Source organism: Penicillium maclennaniae (genome assembly GCF_028827695.1).
Source record: "Penicillium maclennaniae strain IBT 15551 chromosome Unknown utg000007l:1.0-4884863.0:1.0-4888362.0, whole genome shotgun sequence".
NCBI classification, from domain to species: domain Eukaryota; kingdom Fungi; phylum Ascomycota; class Eurotiomycetes; order Eurotiales; family Aspergillaceae; genus Penicillium; species Penicillium maclennaniae.
Genome location: NW_026623219.1, coordinates 2031448 through 2057338, shown reverse-complemented (window position 1 = coordinate 2057338; position 25891 = coordinate 2031448). Strand labels below are relative to the sequence as shown.

General features: G+C 50.7%; 11 protein-coding genes across 11 annotated transcripts; 3 read left to right on the top strand and 8 right to left on the bottom strand.

Moving 5' to 3' along the window:
- Positions 1 to 290: 290 nt before the first annotated feature.
- On the bottom strand, positions 291 to 1005 carry N7477_007989 (uncharacterized protein; the record flags this gene model as incomplete). The annotated part of the gene is made up of 2 exons (XM_056969652.1): positions 291 to 853; positions 942 to 1005. The coding sequence occupies 2 exons, from the start codon at positions 1003 to 1005 to the stop codon at positions 291 to 293; spliced, it is 627 nt and encodes a 208-aa protein (XP_056819684.1).
- A 1280-nt stretch (positions 1006 to 2285) lies between these two features.
- N7477_007988 (zinc-binding alcohol dehydrogenase family protein) lies at positions 2286 to 3307 on the top strand (the record flags this gene model as incomplete). Its single annotated transcript, XM_056969651.1, has 2 exons — positions 2286 to 2661; positions 2682 to 3307. 2 exons carry the CDS (start codon positions 2286 to 2288, stop codon positions 3305 to 3307), a joined length of 1002 nt encoding a protein of 333 aa, XP_056819683.1.
- A 554-nt stretch (positions 3308 to 3861) lies between these two features.
- On the bottom strand, positions 3862 to 6369 carry N7477_007987 (response regulator; the record flags this gene model as incomplete). Its single annotated transcript, XM_056969650.1, has 3 exons — positions 3862 to 4284; positions 4338 to 5028; positions 5051 to 6369. 3 exons carry the CDS (start codon positions 6367 to 6369, stop codon positions 3862 to 3864), a joined length of 2433 nt encoding a protein of 810 aa, XP_056819682.1.
- A 557-nt stretch (positions 6370 to 6926) lies between these two features.
- Positions 6927 to 8258, bottom strand: N7477_007986 (PQ-loop repeat-containing protein; the record flags this gene model as incomplete). The annotated part of the gene is made up of 7 exons (XM_056969649.1): positions 6927 to 7185; positions 7241 to 7350; positions 7555 to 7593; positions 7657 to 7747; positions 7801 to 7886; positions 7964 to 7998; positions 8057 to 8258. Coding segments are annotated over 7 exons (822 nt in total), but the record flags the coding sequence as incomplete, so codon positions are not given.
- Positions 8259 to 9926: 1668 nt separating this feature from the next.
- On the bottom strand, positions 9927 to 10857 carry sho1 (osmosensor SHO1; the record flags this gene model as incomplete). The annotated part of the gene is made up of 2 exons (XM_056969648.1): positions 9927 to 10451; positions 10510 to 10857. 2 exons carry the CDS (start codon positions 10855 to 10857, stop codon positions 9927 to 9929), a joined length of 873 nt encoding a protein of 290 aa, XP_056819680.1.
- Positions 10858 to 12632: 1775 nt separating this feature from the next.
- Positions 12633 to 13392, bottom strand: N7477_007984 (putative nuclear distribution protein RO10; the record flags this gene model as incomplete). The annotated part of the gene is made up of 2 exons (XM_056969647.1): positions 12633 to 13039; positions 13161 to 13392. 2 exons carry the CDS (start codon positions 13390 to 13392, stop codon positions 12633 to 12635), a joined length of 639 nt encoding a protein of 212 aa, XP_056819679.1.
- A 237-nt stretch (positions 13393 to 13629) lies between these two features.
- On the bottom strand, positions 13630 to 16258 carry N7477_007983 (uncharacterized protein; the record flags this gene model as incomplete). The annotated part of the gene is made up of 3 exons (XM_056969646.1): positions 13630 to 13959; positions 14010 to 15892; positions 16048 to 16258. 3 exons carry the CDS (start codon positions 16256 to 16258, stop codon positions 13630 to 13632), a joined length of 2424 nt encoding a protein of 807 aa, XP_056819678.1.
- A 2747-nt stretch (positions 16259 to 19005) lies between these two features.
- N7477_007982 (uncharacterized protein) lies at positions 19006 to 20018 on the top strand (the record flags this gene model as incomplete). Its single annotated transcript, XM_056969645.1, has 7 exons — positions 19006 to 19016; positions 19085 to 19143; positions 19235 to 19314; positions 19366 to 19388; positions 19460 to 19488; positions 19538 to 19547; positions 19601 to 20018. The coding sequence occupies 7 exons, from the start codon at positions 19006 to 19008 to the stop codon at positions 20016 to 20018; spliced, it is 630 nt and encodes a 209-aa protein (XP_056819677.1).
- A 480-nt stretch (positions 20019 to 20498) lies between these two features.
- On the bottom strand, positions 20499 to 22272 carry N7477_007981 (putative 3-methylcrotonyl-CoA carboxylase, beta subunit (MccB); the record flags this gene model as incomplete). The annotated part of the gene is made up of 2 exons (XM_056969644.1): positions 20499 to 20793; positions 20843 to 22272. 2 exons carry the CDS (start codon positions 22270 to 22272, stop codon positions 20499 to 20501), a joined length of 1725 nt encoding a protein of 574 aa, XP_056819676.1.
- A 502-nt stretch (positions 22273 to 22774) lies between these two features.
- Positions 22775 to 24354, top strand: N7477_007980 (Isovaleryl-CoA dehydrogenase; the record flags this gene model as incomplete). The annotated part of the gene is made up of 6 exons (XM_056969643.1): positions 22775 to 22958; positions 23016 to 23103; positions 23155 to 23249; positions 23431 to 23558; positions 23614 to 23891; positions 23940 to 24354. 6 exons carry the CDS (start codon positions 22775 to 22777, stop codon positions 24352 to 24354), a joined length of 1188 nt encoding a protein of 395 aa, XP_056819675.1.
- Positions 24355 to 24494: 140 nt separating this feature from the next.
- N7477_007979 (uncharacterized protein) lies at positions 24495 to 25392 on the bottom strand (the record flags this gene model as incomplete). Its single annotated transcript, XM_056969642.1, has 2 exons — positions 24495 to 25259; positions 25324 to 25392. 2 exons carry the CDS (start codon positions 25390 to 25392, stop codon positions 24495 to 24497), a joined length of 834 nt encoding a protein of 277 aa, XP_056819674.1.
- Between the last annotated feature and the right edge of the window lie 499 nt (positions 25393 to 25891).

The following is a 25891-nucleotide window of genomic DNA, read 5'->3' as shown; positions in this document are numbered from 1 at the left end:
GCACCCCGAGACAATCTCATTGGACCGAAGCTCGAATTTCCCTCAAAAGAAGCAACTAGGACCGAGATAACGAGCCCGACTCGGTCCATCTGTCAGTTGATTTGTGCTTGTGCCTGAGCTTTTTGTACTTCCTTACATCGTGATACCACCATGGGCCTCGGATAGTTTATCCAAGATTCATCCTGGACTAGAGTTATGAGCTGATATCCATGTGCATTCCATTCACTTCTATAATGTAGGACACCGAGATAAAGATCGAGTGAATACTAGCTGGCTCCACATGTATGGTCTCATTGGGAGTCTCGCAATTTCTTTCTCCAGTGCTGGTATTTTGCCCAGTCTCTCATTTGGCTGGCATTTCTTGGGGGTTGCCAAGTACCGTCCAGCTCTCTGAGTCCAGACCGTTCGGTCACGAGACGCGATTGAGGAGACTGCGAGGTACCGGCAAAGGCTTGGGCTGGAATGTTACTAGCCGCCAGGGCTCTACTTAGTTGATTCGCCCGCCTCCTCTCCCCGAATGCCCAGAGCAGCGAGCCAAGAGCAATGATTCCGAGCGGGACACCCAGGCCGACGCCCAGGGCGACATCATGTGAGCCAGTGGGGGGTCCTGAAGACGAGTTTGGAGCGACACTTGAAGAATTGGTCGATGATGATGTATTGGTATAGTCGGCAAGAGCATTGTATCCAGCGAGAATGGTCGCGAAAGCGAAGCTATCGTAGCCATACTGGCAGTCCGTGCCATTTCCCTCGTCGGTGCCGACGGGTGTACCACAACAATATATCGACACACCAGTTGCACTATTGTAGTTTAGATTGACAATTGCTGAGCCTTGGTTTTCGAATTCTGTTTGTTCTGCGTTGCGTCAATGGTTGGGGGCCGAAAGAAAGGATAAAATCTGATCGAGAGCTCACGGCATGCAGTTGGGCATCCAGACGCCCACGTATCACTGGTACATCCTCCTTGCGAAAGGGTAAAAGGCTGCTATATGTCCATACAGTATCCATTGGACAGGCAGGTGGAACTTGAGCCGCAACAGGAGGTGATCTCGTCGTCGGAACATGGATAGTTGCCAGGGGCGGCCTCGTGATTGCGGCCAGTAGCACTGGCGACTCGAAGACATGGCTCTATTCCCAAGATCAAATTACCCAGGGAAGAGAAACGAGGTGCTGAAAGATAAGATGTGTAATGGAGATATATGGTGGCGAGTGTCTACGATTAAGAACGAGGAAGAGCTGTGTCTCCAGCTGGAAATACCGGGGTGGGGGCTTAAAATTGCACCTATCCTGGCGCAACGATGCCAAGGTCGGTGCTGCGAGGATCTTCGCTGCACATTTCAACCTCCTGTTCTCTAATGTCGTATAGATTTGGGGGCGCTGTTTACATCGCTCGAAGATCGGGCTTCATCTTCTCAGTCCCATGAAACCCGGAATTCTCGTCTATTCGAATTCAGAACACAACTACATAAAGGACAGAGCGAGTTCCTGAAGAGGGACGGGTAAGGGCGGGGCGAGGCTTGAACTTGGCTTACGGGGCCTTGGCGCATGGAGCTACAACTAGAAAGGAAGACATGAGGGTAGATCCCGGGTGACATTTCTACCCGAAGTGAGTTTTGTTCAGCTTTGTGATGATCATTGGAGACATGTGGTCAAGGCATTTTCCACGTTCGGATTCACATGAATGGGACGTGACATGAATACCTAAAGTGTTGGTGCACTGCCATAGGATATATATCGACAACACTCGAGACCTTCTCGGCCCATTTCCAAAACAGCAGTTGAACAAGCCAAATATTTACTCATTCCGTTCATCAGCAGCACTTGCTCCCAGAGATCACTGCTAATTAATTAGTGTTAAAGTGAAAACAATGTTGATCCATGATCGACCGCGTGGTCGAACAAGTCCACGATACTTCCTCGGCCGTTGCCAGCTTTTTCACCAGAACAAAATACATCCACAGGTATAGATTCACAATCACTACAGAATTCCAGAGATCTCCGATTCCGAATTCCGACTTGAATTCATAACCAAATCTGACGTTTGCAAACTCCGTAAGGCTGACGGAGATAACACAAAGCCCGAGGAGTTTACGCTCAACGCAACCAACAAGGTATTGACTTAACTCCGACTCCAGCACAAGACTCAACCATGAACCCCCAGATCTCAACACTCCGATCCAAACCCAAGAGATCGAGGTATAAATACAAAGATCTTAGCCTTGCCAGAGCCCGACGAATCTTAATCAACCAGCGACTCACAATCAGTCAATACATACCATCCTCAGACAATGTCCACAACCCACCAAGCAGCCATAGTCCCCCAAAAGGGTGGTCCCCTAGCTGTTGTGCAACGCGAAACACCTACTCCCGCCCCCAATGAACTCCTCATTGAAGTCCATGCCGTCGCTCTAAATCCCGTCGACATCTACCAACGAGACATGGGCATGTTCATCCAAGAATACCCAGCTGTGCTAGGCTCAGACGTCAGCGGGATCGTGGCGAAGACAGGCTCCTCGGCCACCCTCGCGCCAGGTACACGAGTGACTGCATTCGCCAGCGCATTCATGCACCAAGGAAGCCCGAACTACGGCGCGCTGCAGAGGTACGTACTCGTCAGCGAGGAGATGGTGGCCGTTCTCCCAGAGTCGTATTCTTTTACCGAGGGTGTGTCTTCCCCATGGCAGCGCTGACCTCGTGGAACGGGTGGTTGTGGGCTGGAGTTCCGCGGGAAGTTTCTCCCAAGGGAAAAGAAGGTGTCCTTGTTTGGGGCGCGGGGAGTAGTATGGGGAGTTTCGCGGTGCAAGGGGCGAAATTGGCTGGATATACTGTTTATGCGACTGCTAGTCCACAGCATCATGAGTATGTGAAGGGACTTGGCGCGTCGCGCATGTTTGATTACAAGGCTGGGGATGTGTTGCAACAGATTGTGGATGCTGCGAAAGAAGATGGGCTGATGTTTAAGATTGGGTATCATGCTACTGGGTCGCAACAGTTATCCGTGGATGTCATGGAGGCGTTGCGAGGGGATGGAGAAAAGGTCAAGCTGGCTATTGCGCCCATCGTTGATGCAAGTGTGAAAGTTCCCGAGGGCGTCGAGACTGCGTTTGTTTCAGCGCCGGATGACCTTGATGCGAGATATGAACAGTGTGCTTGGATCTTCAAGACTTGGTTGCAGGAGAAGCTGGCGACTCGGCAGGTGGTGGTTAGTCCAAAGATCAAGGTTGTGGAAGGGGGACTGGAATCTGCTAATCAAGCTCTGGATGAGTTGAAGGCTGGCGTCAGTGGTGTCAAGCTTGTCTTGGAGCTCTGAGTACTCAGTTGAGCCTTGCATAACTGTACTTGTGTTTGTGATCGAGCGTGATGATGAACGTGTCCATGTAGTCTATGGAGAGAGAAAGAGAAACGAGTTAAGAGCCTAGATGTCTCAAAACATGTGAAAATCCACAAACTTCCACTGGTGCAGAGATGACAAATGAAACAGGTCATTCCAACCGGAAAAGAAATTCGGACAAGACAAAGAAACATCTCCTTCGTATATTTGAGTATGTTCAGTCTGCATATATGTATAAAGTGCAGTGCCGAATAGGGGAAAAAAAATGGAACAAGAATAAGGGGAAAGGTGACTGGCGGTTTGCGATGCCATGAAGATCTGAACAGAACGCAAATAAGACGAAAATAACGAGTATAATGAAACAAACGTTCAGGTCCACGACCTCGAAGCGCCAATGCTATCCAAAAGTCAAAACAAGAGATAATCGTTACTATGCGGGGTATCCAATGGAAAAGACAGATAGTCGAGACATATGGAAATATAATCAAAGGAATGCGCGGGTATGTCAATGCATCAGATATACCACAGTGCTATTATTGCTCACTCGGAGCAGGTTCTTCGGGAGATTCCCCGGCCACTTCAGGAACTGAAGAAGGTTGCGGATCCACTGAGGGACTGACGGAGTCTCCAGTATCGGCAGTATCCGCACCGCTCCCGCTGCCCCAAGAGTCCTCGCGCAAGATTTCACCCGCATCGGGCAGATGAGGTCTTTGCAATTTATGGCGAGGCAGCTTGGCATTAGTTCGGTTAACGAGTGGCGACGCCAGTTGTGTATGGGATCCAAATTCTTGGTGGCTGCCACCTTGCATTGGGCTAGCGGCGCTTTCGAAACCAGGCGAGGAGGAACGGGGAGAGTCCATGAATCCACGCCATTTCCGCCAGCCTTCGAAATCGATGAGAGCTTGCATGCAGCCCCATTCGGTGACTTTCTGTTCTAGCCACGGGAATCCAACGGGCTACTCTGAAGTCAGTGAATATTCAACGGAAAAGCTGGAAAAAGAGCGCATACCTTGGTCAAGAAATCATTACAGCCAGCGGCCAAAGCTTCATGACGATCACTTTGCAAACTGCTAGCCGTCAAGGCGACAATAATGACCGGACTCCGGAACAATGACAAATCAGACAATGTATCTTCCTCGCTGACAGAGCGATGCAAACTAGGTCGTCGATCTTCCATCGGGGTAGTAGCGGCACTTGATGCGCTCGAGCGACCAGATGCATTTTTTGGGAAGACACCAATCCCATTCAGACGTTCAAGACGGCGGATCTCCTTAGTAGCGTCCAAGCCGTTCATCACGGGCAATTGGATATCCATAAGCACCAAGTGGAACCCGCCCTGACGCCACTTTCGTACGGCCTCCTCGCCGTTGGCTGCACACTTCCAGCGCACACTCAATCGTTTCATGAACGCCTCCAGAAGCTTTTGGTTGATAATATTGTCTTCCACGATCAAAACGTTGATTGGCGGCACTGTTCCATCGATCAATCCACCGAAAACCGCACCAGGTGATGCGGCACCCTTCGATTTGCGAAGCGTTCGCGGAGACGCGACCGGTGGTACGGGCGGTGTATGTGTTTTGGTCTGGGGAGAGTCGGGCAGAGGCGCCGGAGGGGTTGGGACATTCTGTGTTGGAGCAGGCGGGGGGGATTTGAGCATGAGGAGAAATGCCGGCTTCTTCTGGAAATTAGTCAAGCTGATCCTGAAACTTAAGAGGCATACACATACCTGTGACGGTAACTCCTTGACCGTGAATTGTTGGAGAGTTAGTTGTGTGTCTAGTAAGTGGAGGCCGGCGGTGATGCCGTGAACCACGACCACCCGGTGACGGCAAGGGAGGGACGACCCCCGTGGTCAGAATTGATATAGAAGGCGCATTAGGCTGTGCTGATGCCGAGGGGTGCCCGGGTGGCGTAGGGTTCGGCTGAGCTGGCATCAGAGGAAAATAGTCGCCATGTTCACCCGGTTGATGATGGTGATAAACTGCGTGACGGGGCGAAGGCTTCGGCGTCCGGCGTGATGGAGCATCAATCACCAGCGCCTCATCTATTGATTGACCTCCAGGATAGTATGAATCAAGGACAGAGAAAAGGACCTCCTCGGGGCTCAGCAAACGTTCAGCATGCGCCTGTCTATTCGAACCTTCTCGCGCATGTATCCGAATCACGATATCTGGCGAGTCGAAGTTTCTTCCTAAAGAGTTGACATATTTCATGATGACCTGGTCTCGCAATTCATCCACAACTGCATCCTCCATGCATGGGACGAGGGTGGCGGAGCCACCTGGCCGTTTGACCCAGACTCGGCGTTGAACCATCTCGTTCGTGGGTTCAGGTGCACGAGCAGGGTAATAATCGCCGGGAAAGAATTGATTCGGTTCCACCAGTCCACTGATCAAATCCTGATGGGACGCTGGGAGCAAAGATTGTCGACGAACTGCAAGGCTGGGTCGCTTGCTCGCAGAAGGAGGAAAAAACGTGGACGGCGATTGAGTAGTGTCCAAACCTCGCTCAAGGACGGTTTCTAAAGCCGGTGTCAATGGAAGGTCGCTCGGAGTCGCCGCTCGAAGTTTGGCGTTGGCAGACTGGAAGGAATTATCGTCGGAATGCTGGGGCGTCTGAAGTGGAGTCGAGATAGGAGAAGGAGCCTCTTCGGTGAGAGGAGTATGCAGCGACGAGAGATTAGAATCGGTTGGTGGAGGAGTATTGTTGCGATCCTTGCGCTGGTGATGAAGCTGGAACGAGGGAGAGGAAGGATAAGGCTCGTCCGGGTGCCGAGGCTCGACCGCGCGTCCCTGCCGGTCGAGAGCAGAGCCAGGACTGGGCTCGTCAAAGGAGGGTTCGGGAGGCGAAGCAACGACGCTGTACGGGAATTTCTCGCTGGCGGAGTCGAGGGGTTGTAGAGCGCGATGGTTGGAGATGCGAGAGGTTGAATTTGGGTGGACACACGGGTCCGCCCCGTTGCCCGCTTTGGGAACCGCGGGCGTCGATGATCGTCGAAGCAGTTTTGCCTTCAGCAGACGCGATAGACGTCTCTCTGGCATGGTGACAATTGCCAGAGAGGCTAGAGGCCTCGCATTGTGTTTTCCTCGAGAACCATTCAAGAAACGAGACAGGGGCACTGTTGTCCCGGCTGGGGGCGGAGGCTTTCGGTCTAGCTCCAAGGATGGTTAGCAGGTTCCAGCGTTACTCCAGACCACAATCCTCTCGGGATCCCCAATACGAAGAAGATGAAGAAGGGTGGAAAATTTTTGAGGGGTGGAGTAAAGGAGATGAGGGGGTGCCGTTGTATCAGACCGTTTATTTAGCAATCCGTGCCCGTGCTGATCTCCCGATTGTTGGGCAAAGCTTTGAGATCTCACGCTAAAACCGAAACATCGGTCCGCGTGGGTTTTTTTTTCTGGGTTGTCTTCTTGGGTCTAGAACTCTTTGCTTTTTTTATGATCTGAAAAGCTCAGATCTCACGAATTGATCAGATCCATTTATTTTCGTGCTGGGATAATCCCTGGTGAACTTCGATTTGCAGCCCGACGCGACCTTGACTACGTACATAATTTCATAGACGCGAAATAGTCCTCATTGATAGGATTGGGTGCCTGTATCAACATTTCTCACTCGTCATTTCCCCTTCCACGGCCAATGTGGACTGTGGCTGGTGCTCCCTGGGTTCCTGAGGCAGGGTTTTCCCAGAGTCTTCGAGTACCCCCGACTCGAGGTCCCGTGTGGCGGGCGTGGGGGTTTGCTGCATCCTTAGCAGGTCATCGATGCTTTTACCGGCCATCTTGGCCTCTCGGCGAAGTTTGCGATAGCGGATCCGCCATGTTATGTGGCTTGCATAGATGCCCAACTCCAGAACAACACTGTTGACAGGGTTAGCCTGGCAAAAGACTTTCGGAATAGACCCGAGGAACTGACACAAGGATATAAAGTATTCCAGCCAGTATATCAAATTTTCCTTGTGCAGCTATTGGCTCATCAGCGAGGTTCGATTCTCCAGATCTTCCGACGCAGCCTGGGTGGCACACCTAACGCAAAGAGCGAGAACAATCCGCCAAAGGTGTCAGTTGACAAGAACAACCAGTCTATGTATGGTGGGTCAGCAAACTCATGGATGACTTCTCGAGATGCGAATCGCATACTGATGCCAATCACTCGTCCGTCCCTCTTCCATAGTTCAAATACGGTGGCAACATCCCAGCAACCAAAAGAATGGCTGCCACAATGCCTACCACTAAATCTGGCCACATAACTCCGTTCTCGTAGGGTATCTAACAACATGTGTCAAGATTCGTTCTAGCATGCCAGGATCTTGAGCCAATATCGGCACTTACCCGTAATGTCAGAATCAGAAGAGCTTCAATCCCCCCAAACAACAAAACACAACCAGAACAGACAATCGTGGCCTTTAATCGGCTATAGTTGCTGTTTCAAACAGTCAGTCAAAAGACAAATGTCTCAAGAATCAAAAGACGGACTGATTGTAATACAATATTTGACCCCAGTTGACAAGAGAGAAGAATCCAAACATCTGCGGCTGGATCTGTAGCGGTATGCTGACTTCCTACCTCAACCGCACCCTCAGCCTCTGATATAGTCTCAAATGTGCTTTCTGTGGACTGTCTAGAGCATGACACTCACCTGTAGTATCAAATAAGCTCCCATCGGAACAGAACCTGTGACAACAGGGGATTATCAGCATCTGCATTACTTACATAACAGAGAAACACATACAACTAGCCCATAAAAGCATCATGACTGCCGGAAACCCATCGGTCGTCTTGCGTCGCCAGTTATACCATATTTGCGGAATCAGCTGGATACACCAGAGAACTGTGCCGATAGTGCCGAGCACATTAGATGCCACTGTAATATTATCTCCGGACATATTGTGAATGTATGAATATGCACAGACCGCGCAGAGTGAATGAAGCGACACTATCAAAGTCGACAGAGTCGAGTACAAACCGGAGGTAAATCAACGACCTCTCTGCCAGTCTCAAGGTCAGAGGAACAACCTTCCTTGACACTCTTGCTCTGAAATCGATGAGACTGCGACCTGAGCCTGCACAAATCACCTGTATAGTAATAGCAACGAACGAGGTATTCTCGAATCTTCAAATCTGGAGTCCTCTATCACAGCAGAGAAACGCACAAAATAACCCCCCGGGAAAGCAGCGGTGATAGACAACCATTTAACCGACTCAGACCGCACCTCGGGGCGCCACCACCACTCATCCAGAAACCGAATGAGGTCAAGTCGGCGCTAAAGATGCATATTTCACCCACACGAGCCAACCGCTACATGTATGCAAGGCCATGCAAGCACAGCATACCCATTATCGAACAGGAGGTCAGCGAATTCCCCGAAATCCACAGTATGACATGGGTCTGACCGGGAACCAGTTACCAGAATCAGTTACCGCTTCAGGGACCCAGGGTCTGTGAGTTGGCAAGAGACTAGGACTAGATAGGATGGTCAGTGGAAGTCCTGCTGATCGGCGTTCCTCAGATAAGCCTATTGTTTAGATCTTGTTTATAGAGGTTTTCCATGTTCTAGATACCCAAGGAAGTCTTCTTGGCTAATATTTCTTGGTCTCTTCCCTAGTGTTAATGGGACTTCTGAAGTTCCCTTGAGCGGTGATAATTGCGGTCATGAGCATGATTGAGAGTCCGACAATGCATCAAGTTGACTATGGTTCCTTTTTCCCATCTTCTTTCGGTCTTTTTCTCTCATTTTCCCCAATGGAGCTACCATGCTATGGTGGGCCTGGGCAAGTGGGGTGACTGATTTACGTGGGTGGCATTGGGCTTTGTGACAGAGATCCTGCTGTTTTTGGTGTTTTTCTTTCCTTCCACCCCCCCCCCCCCTTTACACCTTAAATTGTAGTCAGAAATGTATTTTCATTGATTTGATTAGATATGCCACATGTTGCCTCTCTCATGCCGACTCATGTCATGTGAGAGTGCTGCTTGAGACGGGTACGTGGGTGGATCTCAGAGATGTTGAGGAAATGCGGGGCTCTGGAGATAGCAGACGAGCCTAGAATCACACAAGCGGAGTCTTATGGATGTTGATCTCACATTGCCCTGTTCTGCAGAGATTTTCTTACAAAGTGCTACGCCATGGTCTACGCGGACTGGAGGCATGTGAACAGAGGTATCAGATTGTATTCAAAGCCAGCTTTTCAATGTTTTCCTTGACATGGAAATCAAAACCAACAAACGGTGAAGGAATCACACACAAAAATCGGGGATTTTTCACGCAGAATATTAGAAATTTACCAGAGTCCAAGAGGCTCCAGTCATGTCTCATTCCGACATGAAAAGGGGGAAGAAACAGAAGCATATGAACCATATATAAAAAGAGCGGGAGAATGACCCACGACACTGGACAAGCCAAAACCAGAATACGTTCCAAGGAGAGATGGAGAAAAGATCACGTAGAGACAAAAAGAGGAGGCCATCAAGACATCACGTTAGAGGAACCAAGAAATACACACACACACGTCGACAGAATATCCGAAGGGTATCAAAGGGGAACGGGATTTTGCAACAGAAGACAGATTCAAAAAAACAAACACAAGAGAGAAGACATTCACGATCACAAAAGGATCAGGTAGTTTGATGGTGCGATGCCTGTCTCTCCGGTGGATTTCCGAGCCTGCCACCATCGCCCACTGACATCGGATACCTCGAGAATCTCATGTTTGGCAAAGCTAATTTCGTTGGCATCTTCTGGGTTCGCGTCATACGAGTAGATGGCCTTCGCTCGGTAGGGATACTCGGTGGGCTGGGGCACTTCGGTACCTTCCTGACCGTTGTTGGTGGGGGCAGGGCCGGGACTGGGGGTAGGAGCGAAGCGAGCGGACGAGTTGCGCTCAGCACCAGGGGGCCCCCCGGGGTATCCGGACACGGGAGAAGAAGTCTCGAAGCCGCTCAATTGTGCAGAGGTGTACATTTGGGGAGTGTTGCTTGTAGCCATAGTCTCCGGACGGGCACCGAAAGCACTGGACATGGGGCGGCTGCCGCGGAAAGAGCCAGGTTGTTCCTTGTTCAGAGCGAATGAATCAATGAAGCCACGGTGCGAAGCCTGAGGGGTCGAGCCGAAGTAGAAGATCCAGATGATCTAGAGATGTAGAATTAGCAAATGTGCCAATGGGAAACTAGCTGTTCATTTCACTTACAATGACCATGGAAAGGAGGATAAAGCCGGCGCCAGCAGCTTGCAGGGCGCCCTGGTTTCCGTTGACCGTGTTGTTCGCGCTCAGTGAAGTCAAGACAAGGCCGCAGCCCAAGTATCCGACGATTGCGACACCGTAGACATTGCACGTGTCGGTACCGAAGGTCAAGATCAGACCGACGATAACGCAGAACATGTAACAAATGGCCCACCACGAGTAGTTGGGATATTCAGTCTGGATGTCTGCAATGATCGACGAGATGAATGCAATGAGCCATGCCATGAGGGAGATAGAGAGGGTGGCTAGCGCGAAGGGGTCGCCTAGAATATTGCTCGCGCGGAAATTGGCCATTTTGACGAATATTTGCGCTCAGTTGAAAGAGTGAGGAAGATTGCGCAATAATAGGTTGAAGGAAGGGATAGATCGAAGAGGAGCGGATCTCGCTGTTCAGGAGCCGTAGAGGTGAAACGAAATTGATCGGATGAGACGGATGAGTCGATGTATAGTCAGATGTCGAGGATTGAGGTCCGCCGTCTCGAATGTTGCGATGGAATGCGCGAAATCACTGGAGGGGAGCCTTGTCAGTCCGACTGTTCCCACAGCCCCGGTCGCGTGGGGTCCCAAATCAATAGCAGATTCCAAAGACAATTGAGTATCGACTCGGTGTCTTGCGAATCGCAACTCAGGGACGCAACAAGAAGAGGGATCGTATAGCCGAAAGATCGAAGGCAAAGAAAACCCAAGGCGGGAAATTATGGTTCGTACCTGAGACAACGATGGGGTGAATTCACCAGGGACGGACACGGGACGAAAGAGCGAGGGTTGATTAACAACGCAAAGAGGCCCCGAGAGAGGCGACGGCAGCACCAGGCTGGAGAATAGAATACAAACGAATGAATAGGCCGAAGGCGTTAAAGTCGAGCAGAATGGAAAAGGAGGAGAGAAGAGAAGGAAGTGGGCCCGGCCCCAAAACACACAGACGTGCCCCTGGAATCGAGAATCGAGACCACGGTGGAATCTGGGAAATGAAGTGTCACCGTCCTGGCCCACTGCGTTCGATTTCTGCAAATTATTGCTGGCTCGTTTAATGAGCTCGATTCTGTCGACGTTAATAACCCTTCCACGGTTAATCCAAATTCGAGAACATGAGTATGCTCAAACGTGAATCTATAAATAACCGGCCAACGCATTAGTCACCCATGTCCGAGGCTCCGCTGCTGACGCGGTTGACACCTTGCAACCTTGCCTTGCGTCTAAACCCTGTTGAAGCCTTTCATCCGATGTCTGTCGTATTTGATACTCTGCGTTACTTGCGATGGCCTATACCGGTGTGCCACTTCCTATCGCAGTTCCACTAATAGTCCCGTAGCATACCCATTAGTTCCTAATGTCCACCTCCCCCGCCCCACCCGGGGGGTTCGCTCGGCCCGATCTTGTACTTTTGCTACGACATACCTCTTTTAAGCACGTGTATGTCGTCAACGGTAGGACCAAAACACTCGTCGAATGTATGCCATAGCTCAATGCCAATCGCCCATAGTCCGCGATATACATAGACAAACATTGTGTTTGGATTTTAAGTAGACGAGCTATGGTTTCGAATTCTCCCCCGCGGCGCCTAGGATGTTTCGGACTCCAATGCCATGAAGAGGAATCCGGGGTAGATTCACATGTCATCGTCACATTCCTTCTGAATTCAATTGGAATGTTTCGTGTGCCATCTGGATCAGGGTCCGCCAAGATCGGCGAAGATTTGCACCCTGACACCGCATGACGCCATTCAACCTTTGAAGATGGAGCCAGAAGACCATCACAGACTCGGACATCCGACGGTCCTGGACAGGGAGGACCCTGATCCCACTGTCTTCCGTGAAGGTCGGTGTGCCCTGCAGGTTCTCAAATCAAAAATTCAGTCTTATTGACTTCTACTTGCAAAGGAAACCCTGTCACAGGGAGCACTGGAGCCATTGGCAATCGATAATAGTCATTCCATCCATTTGTCCCAGCAGAGAGGTCTCCCAAAGTACAGTCCGAAGCGCCTGAGGAGAATAAAGCACCAAAATAGAGAGGATATCATAAAGCGCAACACAAATGCAATCCACAGCGCACCTGGGCTTGAAACCCGATCAAATCTCATTCTCCCTCCGCTCCTTAACAACCTCTCTACTCCTCACCTCCCTCTCCACATCCTCAAGTCGACCCTCCCATTCAGCCCAACATTCCCCACTCCCAACAAGACCAACCTCATACCACCTCTGTAATACACGAGCCGTGCGCACGCGTAACTCGGAGATAGTCTCAGCCTGCTGAGCCTGTATCTGCGCGAGGCGATCCAATCGAGGTTGTAATTCAATTAATTCCGCAGAGCTCTGCGCGTCAGGCACAGGGAGGTCATTTAAAGAAGTAAGTCTCGATGCGGTCTCGGGGAAGGCGGTTGCGTAGGAGAGGACGATGGAGGATAATGTGCGGGTGGAGAGACCTTCAGGGATTTCGTGGGTGGGTGGGGATCGAAAAAGGTCTGGAAAACGGTCGTCTGGGATATGATTAGGGAGGTGCTTATCGGTAGTATGGATTTGCTGGAGGAAGAAGAGGCAAGACCGGACAATGCACGCGGGAGGTCACGTATGTCAACAAAGAAACTATTTACGACGTACGGAGTTGTATCACGTCCCGCACCGCGGGCACATTTCGACTGAGCTTTTCTAGCTCTCTTTCGAGGCGGACAATTCGGCGGGAGACGGTTTCCTCGTGAGAGGAAGGTTTCTCGGGGTCGGCTGGGATACCAGTCCACTCTGTGGCGCCCGTCAGGAGGTAGGAGAGGCGGCGCAGACGTGCCTCGAGGAGCTCAATGGTTGCTCCAGCCACAGCTTCACTTTCAAGAGACATTGTAAGGAAAATTAGGTGATTGAGAAAGATTGAGGAGAGTTTGGCTCTGGTAAGATCGACTGTAGCTTGCAAACACAACAAATGTGGGGACCCGGATACCTCCTTATCGAATGGCTGTGTACAGAACGTTCCAAGATCGTACGGTCAAAGGCAAGTCAGTCAAGTGCTCCCTATACATTTGTAATATGGATCAGGTTCGCTCTACGGATGGTTCATTCGTGACTCATACATGAAGGCTCAAATCCTCGCATTTTCCACGTAGTCCGCTTCGTCACTTACGTTCCACTCCATATCATCATCCAAAGCTCGTGAGACCGATGGGGTTACAGTGTTATTGGGTGAGCCTAAGAGCTGGGATCCTCCCTTCTCTTGCATTTCCTGGCCGGCACCACTATCAGTCTGCCCAGGAATTTCGTGGTCAAACACATTCAACAGATGTCCGCTTTGAGATGTGGATTGCTGTGGCCGGCCAGCGTCTGTTTTTGAAGAGCTGTGAGACTCTTCGCCTGAGTGGGTACTCTGCTCACATTCGGCTGCAAATAGCTCGTTGTCTTTGTTCACGAATTCCTGTTCTCAATATGAGCAAATGTCAAACACATGTACCGATTTATTCTTACCCTGAGTGCATCAGGTGCTGCTTCCACCTTCGCATTCACCGCGTTATCATTGGCATAAACAAGTAGGACTGAGCGATACTCCTCGCGAGCGGCTCGAAGCACTTCGACCTCGCGGACTTTGTGAGCTGTGTAGCCAACGACATCGCCATTTTGACTAGCAGAGTGAGTGCCCTGAGCTTCTCTCTTCATGGCCTGGCGTGCTTTCCCATCTTCAACGGAGAAGCTAATGCGCCACCATTGAGAGGCGCCGTCATTTCGACCATCGATGTCCATTAAGTCGCCCGAAGTGGCGGTCTCACCAGTTCTCAAGACGTAGGTGACATGCGGCTGAGTGCAGACTCCTCGAAGCGTGTATTTGTGAAGAGGAGGCTCTCCCGGGTTTGGAGAGGGCTCGGTGAGTGTCTTGGAATAATTTCGCATGATCTCGTGAGCCGCATGCTTTCTTTCCTCCAGCTCTTTGAGCTTAACTTCGAGTTTCGTGGATGCCACTTTCAGCTCTTTAGTAAGCCGTTCTGCTTTCTCGTTCGCCACCTCGGACTTCATTGATTCATCTTCCCCGGTGATTTTCTTCGCAAGAACAATGGGGACAGCAGCTGCAGCTTTTTCGAGGATCTCCCTTCGGGTCAAAGTACCCGCCGGTGAACTTGGGTATGTCAAACGTTGCACGACCTGCTCCAGCCTCTGAACATCACTCTCAACTTCCAGTCTTTTGGTGCGAAAATCACGAGAAATCTCTCGACAGCTACTGAGGTAGCGGTCTGGGTAGAAAACAGAGGGAATTTTCACATCCACAGACTTAGAACTATCAGGGGCATCGAGCTTCATCAAGAGGACTTCTCCAACACTTTCGAGCCATACGTCGTCGAGCTCTTCGCCGGGGCTATCGCTCCAAATTGCGGTGTCCAAGACGTCGTACAGCGTTTGACCATGATCCGGCTCAACCTGGGGGCTGAATGTGTAGAGCTGCTTCTCAATGGGCTCTTCCCCTTCATCCAATTCGAAAGGAGAGTTCTTGTAAGCATGAGACATGAATATTGTGGCAAGTGGGTTGTCTGGGTCCGCTCGAAGCGCCGCGTCATGCCACTTCTCTAGAAAACGAGCCACAATTTCCTCCAAATCAGAAGAGTATGACGTGACGTGTTTGAGATTTGCCAGCGCATCGCTGCTTCCGAATGCACGATTTGTGGAGTCCAGGAATGCCATCAGCCGCTGTGACTCGTAGATAATATCGTCCCAGTCGTTGTCGTCCTGGCTATCATGAACGGTAACAATTTTCGGAAGATTAATTGCCTGTCCGTTCCACCAATTCGGGTCATTGCCATAGTCGAAGAGAACTTTGTTTCGCAGAAGGAGGGCTTCACGCGCAAGAGGAATTTCATGGAGAATGGTCAGAAGTCCTCCCAGGTAGAGATTATTTTGTGTAGGTCTAATGAAGGCAGGATCTCCGTCAAACCTCTTACGGTCCTTAGGATCCGGACTGATCAAGACTTCTTCAGACGAGGTGTTAAACAAAGTCATCGCCCAAGCGCCTTCATCGTAATGATCGCGTGTTGCTTTGCCGAATTGTGCTTCACTCTTGAGCGTTACACCGGTCTCCTGCTTTCCGGATCCAAGAGACATAGCAACCGCCTGCTGCAATTCTTGTTCCTCGCGCTCGGCTAAGCTCAGTCCTTGTCCGGCACCGCCTGGTTTGTCTCCCAAGTCAGTAGCTGCTGACCAGTAATCTTCCATGGGAGGCTCCTCACCAGCGGAGCTTTGTGCAGCTGTTGTGGCATTTGAATCGAAATCGACGCCCTGGGAGAGTTCATTCATATTTGCTCGGGAGGGAGGACGGGAAGGAGGAGCTGTTGCGGGCACTCGGAGCGCATTTTCTTGTGGGCCAACTGGGGAAGAGTTGTCAGTCGCTTGAGTATCGAAAATAGGGTCAAAGGGCCATACAAGGCACGTTACTGTCATTATAAAGAGTCGTGGTCTACTCCACGGAGAGATTATTAGCTTCCACTCTAAACTCCGGACCCCGCGCATCACAAGTTATCACCCTGACCTTTGGACCTGTCGGATCTTCGAAATAGGCGTTGATCGCTTTCTGTGAGTCGTTGTTGTGTGCCTGCGACAGACGAAACATGAGTCTTTGTTCTTCGAGGGGGGCTTGGGGCAAAGTGGACCTTCAGGAAGCTAATAGCTTGCTCGCGCGTCGTGCTTGTGAAGCTGACGAACTCATCGATGGCGTCTTCGGATGGTTCAGCCATGGCTATAGGGGAGCTTCTGGGCCAGGGGAAGATAGGTCAGTCAATGGCCAAACATGACCGGAGTTGAAGAGTCGAAATGTCAAGCGCGAAGCGCGAGTGGAGAGGGTGATCGCATAGCTTTCCCCACCAGGTGACGCCAAGCGTCATTCCGCTTTCACTTAATATCCGCGGCCTTCTCGACCATGAAGAACAGAATAACTTCCAAAGAAAAGAAAAAAGTCCAGGTCCATAATCTCATCTCAGAAGCCAAAGCAGGAAAATTCCGCAAGAAGTTTTAGAGTTGGCTCTGCTGAACTCTTCGTGGCAGCTTCACTAGACAAGGAGCCTGCAGCTTTCAGTTAACATTCTGACAATGCATAACAGACTCCACCTCAAAGTTGACGATCTCTCCTCTTTGTTTCTCTCTACTTTACTCACGAGGTACGCTACCCTGTCTTCTTGCATCTTCTACATGGGGGGGCCCAGAATGTACGCCCAATCGTTGCTACCGACACCTGTCTAGACTCCCCACCGAGAAGAGGTCTAACGAGGCTTCCCCATTTGAGGCCCTCGGTGTTCTCTCGATATCTCCCACCTATCTTGCTAGAGCTATTTATAGAGTTCCACTGGTTCATTCTGCAAGGTACGCCTTCAAATAGCTTTGATGATCGGGAGTAGAATCAGTCAGGGACACATGTCTAGAACCTTGTATATCATCTTCATGATACGCCTGTTTCTAGATACGGAATCTAGCCTAAAGCCTCTTCTGAAAAAAACTGATTTCTTGGGATTCTGCCCCAAGATTCAATTAAGTGAGCTATCACCCCTTGGCGCTGTGGATCGGTGCATTCAGGTCCTGTTGGGTCATATCAGCAAGATATCTTCCATAAGACCGGTCTTTGCCATGTCAACCCCGTCTAGGAAGTCACGGGCATTGTGCTTGAACCCATACTCGACCTAAAGGAATAGCGTGAGGAAACAGCGCAAAATAGTGGTGATATGGGACCACATCTGAGGCAGGGCGCGGATGTATTGGATGAGGACTTTCTGGATCTCCTCTGTCTGTACTAGCCAGAGCTGTAGATTTTGAGGCTGCCTTTGACCTTGAACTCTTACTCAACTTGAGAGCAAGCTTCGGGAGGGAGCCGGCCGTGACAGCGAAATTCTTGTCAGCATTTGATAATCTACTTGACTCTGGGTTTTATTGTTCCTTTGTGAAAGATGAAACTTGTGAGGGAGTCGTTCTATACAGCATGTGCTGTGGCCCCTTCAGTCCTTGTGACATCTAATGGGTTTTAGAAAAGAACAACTGAATGATAGGCAAGCACTTCCTCTTTGCAATAATGCTTGGAACTTGAGTTTCCTCGCCTTTCCACTGTCTCACGCATCAGTAAACCATGTTGTTTGCAGATTCTCACTTCTGGGAGCGAAGCATGGTCTTAGCAGATCGGGTAGCTTAACGGATAGGCGAGAAGTGTTTCGTACTTTCGTTCTTGTCATAATCTCAAGTGTGGAAGGTTAGGCAATGGATCCGTGGTGGCTTCGGGGTTTGAATACCCCTGTCGCTTAGGGAGAGCTCCTATAGGGTAGGACACCTTCGCTCAAACCTCGGCAACCCTTAGGCCAATTTGACAGGATGTATAATGTGACTTGTCCAACCCCCTTTGAGAAAATAGAAGTAGGCTATTGACTAGTATGATTTTTATCCAGGCAAGACGTGCCCGTACGCGGAAGGTTTCAGCGATTGAGCCGGGATGTGGTCCGCCTCACTGAGGCAGACTGCCGGGGCGCTCTCAATTGAGTGTGAGCCCTCAAATGATAGTCATTTATGCCGTTTGTCCTGGCAGGGCCTATATTCTTTGTTGAGGAAGAAAGATTGTTATCTCTGCTGTAGTGGCTGATGTGGGTGGGTATCGTCCAACTTCCTAGTTAGGTGAGGATTGCGGGGGTGATCCTCACGTTCTGTCGGATATCCCGACACTTAAAATCCCAGCACGTTCACGCTTGACATGTAACAGTCTGAAGGACCAAATTCTAAAAGACATCTATAAGTAGTGGAATATGTTAGGTCAAAAGAAAAGACACGGGAATGGTTTTTGTGGAGTAATCGGAAAGTCAAGACTCACCGCCGTGGATCAGTGCCGTAATGATGTGATTGGGAAAGGGGGAAACCAAATTCACTGAGAACCGATTGGATTCGAGACTCAAGTCTTCGTCCTCAAAGCCCAGTACAGCGCGCAGCCGAGCCCCAAAGCTATCTCTCTCTTTCCCTCTCCCCCTATCCTCGACAACACTAGACGGGATTCTAGACTCTCTGGCCCGCACACACACCCACTTTCCACGACGTCCACGTTCATCTCAGACCCTCAGCCTCATCCCTCATCCACATTGAACCCCCTTGTGGACCTAATCTCCGAATCGCCATTGATCGCGCACGGACATCCAAGGGGCACTGGCACAGCTTGAAGACCGATGTAAACGATTTGATCTTCTCTTTGCTCTTCCTGTCGGCCCTCAAAAGAGCTGGTCGATCGTGCAATCATTGAGGGCTACAACGCACATTACACTGTACACAAGCTGCCCGTTCACAATCCCGATCATCTTGGCGACCCCTGGACGGCCGCGGCAAAATTCTCAATCCATTGCGAGTCGAACCACCCCGAGATAACACAACCCTGGATCCCTTGCCATTGACTCCTGCCGTTCTCGTCGGCCCCGCTTCTTTTTCACCGCATACTTATATTTGAACACTTTCTCGAGCCATCACAATGCGACCTCAGTAAGTTGGGGATGTCATGTCCCAAACCGGGTCAATGCCAGCTTCTAACCACCTTGTGCTCGTCATAGACGCGAATACCATATTGTCGTGCTCGGTGCTGGAGGAGTGGGAAAGAGTTGCTTGACCGGTATATATCATCCGCGGAGCTGTCGCATGTCTGCGACGCCATTGCAGGCATTGTGAACTAGGTTTAGAGCCGGAAGCTTATGACTTCACAGCTCAATTCGTCCAGAATGTTTGGATCGAAAGCTATGATCCCACCATCGAGGATTCATACCGTAAACAGATCGAGGTAGATGTATGTGTTTCGACCCCGATTGGATATGGACTTTTGCTAACTTCCGTCTAGGGTCGACAATGCATATTGGAAATGTAGGTGCTCCATGGCGAAGGATTACGGTGCTCAAGACGAAAGAAACTGATCAATCGATCTTACTTTGCAGCCTTGACACGGCAGGTACAGAGCAATTTAGTGAGTCAACTCCTACTTGTCATTTACTTCGAAGCTAACAACCCTCCAGCGGCCATGAGGTAAACCCAAGTCGAACCCTCCGCAACCCTCCACCCCGCTAACCTCCTTCCAGAGAACTGTATATGAAGCAAGGCCAAGGCTTCCTCCTCGTCTTCTCAATCACCAGCGCATCCTCCCTTAACGAACTCTCCGAGCTTCGCGAACAAATCATTCGAATCAAAGATGACGAGAAAGTCCCTCTCGTAATTGTTGGCAACAAATCTGACCTGGAAGACGACCGTGCCGTCCCCCGAGCCCGTGCCTTCGGTCTCTCCCAAAGCTGGGGCAATGCCCCATACTACGAGACCTCCGCTCGGCGTCGCGCGAATGTAAATGAAGTCTTCGTCGATCTTTGCCGGCAAATCATCCGCAAAGACCTCGAGGGCTCTGGCTCAAATAGCGACTCGAACCGCAAGCGTGAAGGGCCAGGCCGAGATCGCAAGAGAGACAATAGAACTCAGCGCCGCCGAGGTCCTTGTGTTATTCTTTGATACACATTTTTGGATCACGGCTTCATCTACCGTACTCTGTGTCCACGGTGAACCTTTGAAAATCATGCCTGCCTCCGTTTCTACGCATTTGACGCGCTATATGATATCTTTTTGTTCCCCCTCTACCACGCCTATGCACCAACCTGATAGAAAGATGCGTCGCCGCCTACTCATCTTATAACCCTTATTATACCATTATGCTCCTTTTCCTTCTCACTTTGTCGGGCTGGGTGCTTTTGTGCCGCTTTCTCTTTACCAATTACATAACTAGGGCGTGTATTGCAAGGCCCCCAAAAGTCGACTTGATTAAAAGCTTTGATATTTGTTTTCATTTGATTGATCTCTGAATGCTGGCTCAGCTGGTTATTTTGAATTGGATGTCTGCAAAGAATTGTCTAGGTATGTAAAATAGATCGTGTTGGATTCATACTCGAAACGCCATCCGCCCTGCCTTCTGATGGTTCTACGTGTCAATCTGCTCTACATTCGGAAAACACCAAACCTGGTCTGGATGTCCGGCTCGGCCTTTCCTCCAACAGCCGCTGCCAAACCCAATCCTAGCATCTTTCTCGTTTGAGCAGGAGGGATCACCCCATCATCCCATAACCGCGCCGAGGAGAAGACGGCCTCGGACTCATGATCAATTCGAGCCTTGAGGGCGGGATCAGCTGATTTACCCACAGCCTCCATAACGGAAGAAAGCTGCTCGGAGCCCATGACACCGATCTTAGCATTGGGCCACATGAACATCAACCGAGGAGAGTAGGCACGACCGCTAAATCCAGTTAGATCTGAGCTTTTCAAGTTTCAAGAAGAACACTTACCACATGCCATAATTACCAGCACCGGCGCTGGAGCCAAATACAACGGTGAACTTGGGGACATCTGCACAGGCAACGGCAGTCACAAGCTTCGCACCGTTCTTCGCAATACCGCCCTTTTCAGCATCGGCGCCAACCATAAACCCAGAGATATTCTGCAAGAAAACGAGAGGAATGCGTCGCTGGGCACACAATTCAATGAAATGAGCTCCTTTGAGCGAGGACTCGGAGAATAGAATGCCATTATTAGCGACGATGCCAACGCGGTGGCCATGGATCTTCGCAAAGCCGGTGACTAGAGTCGTGCCATAGTCACGCTTGAACTCGGCAAATTCGCTTCCATCAACGATACGCGCGATGACCTCGTGAGCGGGGATTTGGCGACGGAGGTTAGTGCCGACGATACCGTTGAGCTCGTTGGGGTCGTAAAGTGGTTCTTTCACGGCATCCTCGAGTTGCAGTGGAGCATTTGTAGAAGGGTAGTTCAGGTTCGCGACGGAGCGACGTGCGAGAACGAGAGCATGGGCATCGTCTACAGCTAGATAGTCCGTCACGCCAGAGATGGAAGAGTGTAGCTGTCCTCCACCCAAATCTTCGGCGGACACAACCTCGCCTGTGGCAGCCTTGACGAGCGGCGGACCGGCCAGGAAAATAGTACCCTGGTTTTCGACAATGATGGTCTCATCGCTCATGGCTGGTACATAGGCACCACCGGCAGTGCAGGGACCCATGACGACGGAGAGCTGTGGAATACCGAGGGAGCTCATGCGAGCCTGATTGAAGAAAATACGTCCGAAGTGGTCACGATCTGGGAAGACATCCGCCTGATGGGGAAGGTTGGCACCACCCGAGTCGACCAGATAGATACAAGGCAGCCGGTTCTCTTGAGCGATTGCTTGTGCGCGGAGATGCTTCTTCACCGTGATCGGGTAGTAGGTACCACCCTTGACAGTGCTGTCGTTGGCCACGATCATGCAATTGACACCTTCCACTGTACCGATGCCGGTGATGATACCGCCGGCAGGAACATCCTCGCCTTCGTAGACCTCGTGGCCTGCAAGTGGGGACAGCTCTAGGAAAGATGTACCCGGGTCGATCAATGCTGAGACTCGGTCTCGTGGTAGCATCTTTCCTCGTGAAATGTGCTTCTCCCGGGCTTTTTCTGACCCGCCTTTCGAGATCTTTCCATGGAGGCTACTCATTCGGTCCAGGAGTTCTTGCATCTGTTGGCTGTTTTCGCGGTACTCGGGTGATGAAGTATCCACAGCTGTGGGCAAGACAGATAGTGCAGATGCATGATGAGGATGCGTATAGCTCGCAACATATCTCGAAGATATCTGAGGTATCTGTCTAGGAAAGTGTCCTGGGCGACAGGTGCGGTGGGCGACACGCGAGCCCAAGCCGCGGAGGACGAGCGGGGAAGGGGCGCGCATTGCGGGCAAATGGGTGAACCCGAAGTAACTGGCAGCTACTTCAAAAACAGTGATGTGGTTTTAACAAACGGTACTATAGGATCAAGAAAGTCATATTATGATTTTGGCGTTAGAAGTGAGGGTTGATATGGGGATAAAGAAGCTCCAGGTTCCCCAGATGTGCGGAGTTGCGATGATTGCCGCGTCTACCCGCGGCCCGTCATCACCGCCTCAAAAGAACAGAGCAGTTGATGGTGTCGAGGCTTGCAGAGTAGGAGACTTTAGAGAAACAAGCTGGGTGCATTTCTTGATAGAAATATTCCTATGTCAGATCGGAAGACGTAAATGAACATTGGTTTAGAATGAAGGGTACTGCGAAATGCAATACCTGTATACCCTGTGGGTGGTCTCTGCGCCGAGGGCTGCCGCGGGTTTCCCCTCAGCATAGATTCTATTTCTTAAATAGTCCCCTGCGTCCCGAATCATCTGCCTTTCCTCTCTTGGTCGACTGTTTTGACATACAATGATGGCCTCTGTACGCATCCCTTTCCTCCTACGCACATCTACCCGCTCGTTGCGGCCGCGCGCCATCCCCGCATTCTCCCCAGGTTTCGCGCGGAGCGTGTCAACGAAGCACCCCGCCGGTTTTACACCACCCTCGGAGGAGGACCTTATCGAGCTACGAGAGCGGGTGCAAGACTTTACGAGTGAGTGAATAATCTCTCAGCTAGCCTGCGGTCCGTGCTGACGTTGGCTTTGTTCAGGGAGAGAGATCCCAGAAGAGGTAGCTGCACGGACGGATGAGCAGAATGAGTTCCCAGCGGACATGTGGAAGAAATTAGGTGACGCTGGGTAACAGATTCCTATGACCATGCTGCTTAGGTTTTGCTAATTGGGTCCCAGGTTACTCGGTGTCACTGCCAACGAGGAATATGGTGGTTTGGGGATGGGTTACCAGGCCCACTGCGTGGTGATGGAAGAGCTGAGCAGAGCCTCAGGTAAGAATTACCATGCATGCAATTTCATGACGATATATTCTGGAGATTTAACTCATCCATGTTCTTACGCAGGCAGTATCGGCTTGTCCTACGCCGCTCATTCTCAACTTTGTGTCAACCAGCTTTCCTTGAACGGCTCAACAGCTCAAAAAGAGAAAATACCTCCCAGGTCTTCTCTCAGGCGAGAAGATTGGCGCCCTGGCCATGTCTGAACATTCTGCTGGATCCGACGTGGTCAGCATGAAGACTACAGCAAAAGAGGTTGATGGTGGCTGGGTGCTGAATGGTACCAAGATGTGGATCACCAATGTAGGTCCCGATTGCCTCGGTTTTAAGAAAACAAGTTTAATAATTCAATGAATAGGGCCCTGACGCAGATTACATTGTTGTGTATGCCAAGACCGAGCCCGAGAAGGCCTCCAAAGGTATTACTGCTTTCGTGGTTGAGAAGGGCTTCTCGGGCTTCTCTTGTGCCCGGAAATTGGACAAGCTTGGCATGCGTGGCTCGAACACGGGCGAACTCATCTTTGAAGATGTCTTTGTGCCCCGAGAAAACCTGCTTGGTGAGGTGAATCGCGGCGTCAAAGTTTTGATGGAAGGTCTTGATTTGGAACGACTTGTTTTGAGCGCAGGACCTCTTGGGTAAGTCGCAACCATTGCTGCCGGATTGACCATTCTAACGTCTTCTAGTATCATGCAGGCTGCTCTTGACCTTGTTCTGCCCTACACGCATGTCCGAAAGCAGTTTGGCACCCCCATTGCTCACAACCAGTTAATTCAGGGCAAATTGGCAGACATGTACACCAAGCTCGCTGCATCGCGATCATACACATACGCTACAGCACGTGAAGTAGACAATGGTGCCGCATCGCCTAGTCCGCTTGTGATTCGGACACAGGACTGCGCTGGTGCAATTCTCTACGCTGCTGAGCGCGCCACGGAATGCGCACTGGACGCCATCCAGCTTATGGGTGGAAACGGCTACATCAACGAGATCCCCGCTGGACGTCTGCTACGTGATGCGAAGCTATACGAGATCGGAGCTGGCACGAGCGAGATCAGACGGATGGTTATCGGCCGCGCTTTCAACAAAGAGTATGCCTAGAGTGTAATACAGAAATAGATAACTCATGTGCTTGCAATGAATGTATTATTCGACGTGCCTGTTTTGCTCCGTTTACTGGAAATGCATCTTCCATCATCCATTCGTGACAATCATGACACCAATCCCATGCATGTATACAACTACTTCTTCTGCCTGGTCGACCTGCGCACAGGGCCAGATGAAGCTTTCGTCCCGCTATCCACATCCCTTTTCTTCGACGCAATGCGTTTCGCCCGCGGCGTAGTCTCAACGGACTTTTCAGTTGTCTCTGGGAGAACCTCCGCTTTTCGTTTACGGCCTTTCTTCGCCGGAATCACAACAGCCAAGTTGGACTCGCGCTTCAGCGGTTGAGGCGGTTCCGGTGTTGTATTTGACGCATCGCCCGCATCGCCATTCTCTGTTGTGTGATCCATGGACACGATATCCGACATCTGGTTCGAACTGTCGTCTCGATCGTTATCGCATGGGAATTCGTCATCGGCGAGAACAGGCTCTGGGCCGCATACGCTCTCCGCCTTCCTCTTGCGCAAGCGCGACTTGTCCAGTGCAGGCTGGGCGTATTTGAAAACCTCGCGCCAGTTTTTTAGCAGCGCCACTTGCTCACCAGCACCTGGTTCGTAGATTTGAATAGCAACATCCTGGTCCTTTTCCAGGCTGGATGTCTTCCAGACTACACCTTGGAAGGTAGTGATGTCTGGCTTTATGGAGGATTTCAGCCTGGGGGCGCGGTTTGCTCGGCGGGTTTTCGTGTCCGTGTCTTTCGCGACGGGGGCAGGCTTCACTGTCGGATCTTCATCGTAATAATCGTCTGTATAGTATTCCCAGTCACTAGTGTAGTCCTCCGCTTCGATTCCCGGGTCTTCGTACAGGGCCGCTTCGTAGTATGAGGTTTGGGCGAGTTCGTCCTACAAGGCACGGTCCTGGTTAGATTCGGTCTGATGATATCAAGTCATAGCATTGAGCACTCACAACAAAGTCCGGCACATCCTCAATTAGATATTCCTCCTCCCATTCGTAGTACTCCTCATCGTCGGACATTGTTGAGATGACTCGGTAGATGCAAGAGGCCGTCGAGGATGCACAAAAAGGGGGCCCCAGGCGACAACAAAGAAATGGGGATTGTGGAGTCGATAAGTTGTACGAGCGATTCAAATGCAGCAAAGCTGGAGAAGTGACCAAAGTGACGAAGACCCGGTTGATCTTTGCATCGAAGAGGCGATTGCTAATGTAAGCCTTGGCATTTTTTTTTCGCGCGGCCCCACATTTTTTTTCTATATTTCACTGACCCTTCCTGACCCCTTTGCGACCGTCTTACTCTCGCTATGTGATATGTTTGGGTCGAAGGGGCTCATTAGTATTTCAGTCTTGAACTTTCTGCGCAATTCTTTGTTAGCTCGCAGCTATCATCACTCCATGACTGTTTCAAGTAACCCATAGAAGCTCTTTACCGCCGTCTAATCCGTGGTTCTCTATAACTATGCGCCAAGTCCAATGACTCAAGCGATGCCACTTCGTCTCATCGCCTGTACAGACTATG